The sequence below is a fragment of the Zalophus californianus genome, chromosome 12 (assembly GCF_009762305.2).
Source record: "Zalophus californianus isolate mZalCal1 chromosome 12, mZalCal1.pri.v2, whole genome shotgun sequence".
In the NCBI taxonomy this organism is placed as follows: Eukaryota; Metazoa; Chordata; class Mammalia; order Carnivora; family Otariidae; genus Zalophus; species Zalophus californianus.
Window position 1 is genome coordinate 70,992,592 of NC_045606.1, and position 6,000 is coordinate 70,998,591.

General features: G+C 34.2%; 1 protein-coding gene across 1 annotated transcript in view; it reads right to left on the minus strand.

Annotated features, from left to right (window-relative positions):
- PPP1R3A (protein phosphatase 1 regulatory subunit 3A) overlaps window positions 1-5,652 on the minus strand; it is a 42,399-nt gene extending 36,747 nt beyond the window's left edge. The window contains exon 1 of the mRNA XM_027574879.2: window positions 4,848-5,652. Within this exon, the coding sequence (XP_027430680.2) occupies window positions 4,848-5,635 (788 nt within the window). The 5' untranslated portion in view covers window positions 5,636-5,652. The remainder of the gene's footprint in view (window positions 1-4,847) is intronic.
- Window positions 5,653-6,000: the final 348 nt, after the last annotated feature.

Below are 6,000 nucleotides of genomic sequence, written 5' to 3' on the forward strand. Positions count from 1 at the left end.
TTGGACTATTTCCAGGATCCCAGATTATACTGTAAGTGTAAATTAAGGAAGTCTCACGATCCAATGCCTCTGACTGGAACATGCAACATTACCATATCTTCTGCTCCATTTTCCAGTGCTTTTCTTGGCCTCATTTTAACAATTTTATACCACCCTGAAAGGTAAACTCTGTAATCTTAAAATCATGCTTTAGAAAGTATTTCTTTCTTTTCCCTTCTTGAATGTGCCTGATTCTATTTTTCAGGTACAAAAATTGAAGACTGATCAATTTTCTCCTTTGGCATTAAAGTCTTTCAGGAATTTATTTGCATTCACCTGGCCAAGTTATAAATACCATCCAACACCTATATCATGCCATTTCTTTACTTAAAATAATAAATTGGTTTCACTTAATAAAATACAAAACCAGATGAAGTCAGTCTGTGTACCCAACAGTTGGGAACATACATTTAGCAGCTGGTGAGGGAAAAAAAGTTCACTCCCTTAGCCCATGCACAAGATCAGTTATAGATCACATATTCTAGAAGACCTGAGACATAATGTAAATGGTTCTTATTTTATTTTTTATCCATGGCTTCCATTATGTAACCCAAAGAATTAGAGTTGATGTTCTTTGTCCCTTTCTCTGTTCTCAGTCCCTGTGAGGACTTTTTCTTTGGGACCTCTCCTCATCTTCACAGGGTCATGTTTCCAGCCATGTTTCTCATGGATACTGGTGCCTAACAACACACAGGTCCTTAATAAACAGTTGTTGAATGAGTTTTGGAACCTGAACAATGTAGACTATGATATCTGGAGAAATAATGCAAGTCCAAGAATCAGAAATTAATTAGCTGAACAAGGTTTGATAATGATGATGGCAAATATAGTTGGCTTTTGATGGCTACTTTATATGTGCCCAGCACTGCACTTAAAGCTTTAAGAATATCTAATTTTATGTTAATTGAATTATCACAATAGCAGGCATCATTACCCCTATTTTACAGATGAATAAACTGAGGTGCTGAGAAGTAAAGTAGTATGTCCACAGTCACATAGCTGTAAGTATATATTTTACTGGGAATAATGTACAAGTCTGTTCAATGCCAAACTTCATGCCTTTTTTATCCCTTCCCATCTGGTCCTGCATTTTATCATCTAGTAAATGTGGACTATTTAATAGTCATTAAGATAACCAGTTTTAAGATGTTTCAGATATAAGCTGACACACATCTCAGGAAAAGTTAGAATTTAATTAGTGTTGCTTATTGATTGAAGTCCTGTAAGAGACCAGGAAGTGGCTCTCCAAAGTTGAAAACTTAGGAACCTTGGAAGGAAAGAGGAAAGAGATTTTTGGGCAGGTTGAGCCTTTCTAGGGTTTTCGAGATCCATCTAAAGCTAAAGTTAGCCTTGTGTTTTTACACTGGTTAACATTTACTGATAATTTATTATGTTCCAGATACTGTGCCAAAAGTTTATATGTATTATTTCACAGAAATCTCAGCCAACCCTATGAGATAGTACTATTGTTATTCCCAAAACAGATGAGGAAACCAAGCTTCACTTGCCCAAAGTCATCTGCTAGCATGGTGGAGCTTGGACTCAAAGCCAGATATGTTTAACTCTGAAGCCCATAATTTTAATGCTTCTGAATGCTATTTTTAGCTTATTTATCCATGTACATTTAAGGTAATTTATATCAATGTCATTTATTTATTTTGGTCATTTATTTTGAAATAAAGTCCATGGGATGAGGATCAGCAATCTGCTTAGTTTGTTTGCTAGCACACACACCTGTGCCATGTATGTAGTGACACTTACCAAGTATCTCATGATGCGTGCATTTTGGTGCAATTAAATACCTCTGGGTCACTCTCAGTCACATGTCTACAAGGAACAAACTGCTTTCCTCTCACTCTAGATATTTCTTTCTGCCGAAGTGGGTGGATTAACAAACATCAAAGAAAATAAACAACTACATCAATGTAGAGATTTACAAACTCTGACCCAAAAAATCTCTATAGAAAAAGCGTAGGGTCTAGGGTGATTGACATAACAGAAATCCTACCTCACTAAGTGTAATCTCACAGTTGGTTCTGTACTTATTAGAAGTGATTATTGATGCTTTCAGAAGATATAATCTCCAGGACCCTGATAGCAAATTAACTTTGGTATTAAGAGGAATTCAAGTTAGATGTTACTGTCTACGTTAGGACAGCTTATTTTCACTTTAACTCTGAGTTATATAACGCACTATTGTTAATTACTTGCATGTATGAAGCAAAAATCCACATAAATTTCTCTTCTGTATTTATCTGTTGGGAGAAGTGACCTCCAAATTAAACTATGGAGGAAGTGTGGAAACATTCGTAAAAGACCCATTTAAATTATGTAACTCTTTGGAGGGAGAAGGATGTTTTAGAAGCTATCATTTTTTGATCAAATCAGTATTAGTTCACTTTTATTTTAGCCAAATACACGTCTTGTAAAATAACACTAATAAGGTATGCTATTTTCCCTAACTAAATTCTTCACAATGAAATCCAACTGCAATATTCATTTAGAAATTTGATAATGCTCTCTTGTGTGAGTTTTAGGAATATTTGAAACCCCATTGCATATAAATTATATCATGGAAAAGCTGTATAAATATTCTATTACGGCACATGCTGTTCTAAGGATCTGTCAGGATTTCCTTTATACACTCCATTTTGAGTGGTATATAAATCAGATATAAAAATTCACGTTGGACTGAAACTCCGCACAAAAGGCCTCCTCCAGAGGCAAATGCTTTTTTCAAAATGTGGTTTGAATTATGTTGGTCATTTTTAAGTTATAGAAGTGCAGAAAATGTATTTGTGGTTTTGAAGGAGAGAGATTTTTTCCATTTTTATAACTCATTAGGAAACTTTACAGGCCTTTAGACCATTTTGTGGTTTAGTTCCTCTCAGGTTTTCCCCCAAAGCCATATTAAAACTTGAACAGTGTCCGCTCTGAATCCAATGATTACTGTTCTGAATACAAATGTGTGTATGGATATATATATAGTTATACATATCTTAAAGTAGGAGAAGTTCCAATAATGTCATGAGTGGGGTAGAAGATTAGGCCTATCGGTGCCCATTTCTGTTCTTGGAATCAAGTCAAATTTGGCCTATCAAAGGAATCCCCTATTTTTATCATAGTTCAGTATGTATCGCTTGTAATTTTAAAGCTGCATCTTTAACTTCAGAAAAATCCTCTGAGTTAAACACTACTTCTTCTATTAGCTCTTTGACAGTAAGGCTATGACTTTTCTAAATTTTGCTTTTCTCTAACAAAGAGAACAAGTTGCAGCACGTTTAATAGATATTCACTGATGATGATCTCTTTTGTAAAGTATTTAATGTGTATGTTTGTGTATATGAATCAGTTTGTTAAATAGTATTGAGTTTATTTTGTCTATATAGCTAACATGTTCCTGAGTAATTTCATAAACATCTAAGTTACTATTTTAGCACATGTAGAGATTATGTTTATATTATTCTCTTAATAGCATCAGTTAAAATCTGAGAAAGTTTTATTTGGACTAAGAAAGTTGGCAAAATTCACAAAGTTGAGTAAGCCAATCTTTCAAATGACTTTAAAGGATAATGAAAATAGAAATATTTTATATGATTGAATTGCTTCCACCTATGTTATATTTAGTTCATTAATGCATGAGACTAACACACTTAGTAGTTAATATTTACTGTCATATAACAGATCAAGGCATTAAAGCATAAAGAGGCTAAAATTTTTCCAATTGTCGTTCCTTATGTTTTTATTAAATTCCACTTAGAATCTTGGTGTCTTGATTCCTAATACAGTTCCCTCTTCATCATATTACAGTATTTCTGGTGCAGTTGCTAGAATCTTTAGGTCTAGTAACAGTTAGGATGGACCACCCAGAGGACAATCTAACATTTGCCTGTGACTTGGGGAGCAATGTGGACTTTTTCCACTGAGACACCTTGAGAAGCAGAAGTGATCTATCTCCTCCTGGATGTTTTATCTGCTAACCCAGTGTCATGGAAATTAGCCAACTCTACAATAGAGAGAGCTGAATGCAGTTTTCTTTATTTTTTTTTTATATTAACAGGAGAGCAGGGTTACTAATGAGGAATCATATCCCAAATCTCTAATCTGTGAAGCTGAACGTACTTATTTCTATTTGGGTCATTTTTTTAAATTCTCCATTTGCTTTTACTAACTTATACTACTTTGTGTTCTATAATATTATATTTGGTTGTAATTATAAAATTTTGTGTGTAATTTATACATTACTCATATACTTTTGTCTTTCTCTTGGTTTGTCACTAAAGTCATAGCTCTTATGATTTACCTTAACATGTACTCCAAACAGCCCTATATGACTCAATCATTAAGAAATTTAGGGGGAAGCCTATGAATAACTGAGTACTAAGAGCATTTGAAACACAGTTTTATGTTAATCAGAAATGTTTTGAAGTATAGCATAGACATTTAAAACCCACTGAAAATAAATATACTATAAATGTCAAAATGAAGTGTTGCATGTTAAGAATCCAGATTCCATGGTTTGAACTTAACAATTCCTAAGTCATTAGGCAAGCAAGATGCACATTGTGCTCCCCTCCTCCCCCATCTACTAAATTATACCCATACTTTTCCTTGCATTTAGAGGAGCGATAATATGGTGCTATTATTTGAATAGCACTGACCTTGTTAAAGCCTAGCACCATTGTTTTATATATGATGAACAGTATAGTTTTAAACAGAATGGCTATTTCATACAGCACATGAAATAAAGAATGACATAAAAAGACTTTAAGATTATGAAGAGTAAAGAATGTAAGATAGATCCTCACCTTGATTTTACCTTTAAACAGCCTTTTATTTGTCTATTAGGAACTTCTTCCCGTGGTTTTACAGGCTCCGGCTCTTGTTCTTTCTTTTGACAAATCAATATATAATTTGTGCCATTATTATTTGACCAAAATGTACCAACAGAAGTTTCATAACGTATACAAAACTCAACTTTACTGCCATCTTTTTGATAAGGGGGAACCAATAAAATCTTAAAGGAGAACTGGTCAGTTTCACCATCACATGAATTTGGGACATATTCTGCTAAAATGTCATAATGTGTCTGCCAGTCATCCAAGGACATTCTCACATATACTAACTTCTCAAAAGAAATATTCAAAACTCGAATAACGCCCTTCATACTTGTAGACCCAGGAGGATACTCAGTTGACTCCAGTATTGCTTTCTGTACTTGAAGTTGCTGCATAAGATCTTCTTTTGAAGAAGGCAAATCAAATAGTGGAGATAAAACATATTCTTCTGTGTGAAAAATGTCCTTCCTTAAGTCAAAACCGGTTGAAACACTTGGTAAATCCCAGCAATCAAATTCTTTGACAGACACAAGATTGAATCCAAAGGTGTCAGCGAATGAAACTCTTCTTACCCCTGAAGATGGAGTGTCCAGGTATATATCTTCAGAAGAATCAGAACCTCGTCTACTAGGTTGAGGCGAGAAGCCAGGTTTGAAAGTAGGTTTAACTTCCTCATCTTCAGAAAGAGAATCAGATAAATTAGGAACTTCTAAAAATTTATCTTTGCTAATCTGCCTAGGTTCTTCAGAAGGCTCCATTGGGCTCTCTGATATCAAATAAGGGAGGACTGTACAACTAGTAGAGGCTGATATTTGAGATACTGAGGCTTAAAATAAGTATTATATTACAGTTGACATTGCAGAAAGGAGTCAGCTCTATAAATAGGTCCAATGGCGTGTAAACTATGCTAGCTTGCCTCCAAAGGCCTTTAATATGATAGCATCCATGTTACTCTCACCAGTATGTTTCAGATTTAACTGTTTTTAAATTTGCATGTGTTTATGAGCTGAGTTCCAAAAAGACATTTTAAATCGTTTTTTGCTGTGTTGAAAAATATGAAACTCTTTAGAATTTAAAAAATTGTTTTAACCAGTTGATCTTAAAAATAAAAACATAGACCCCT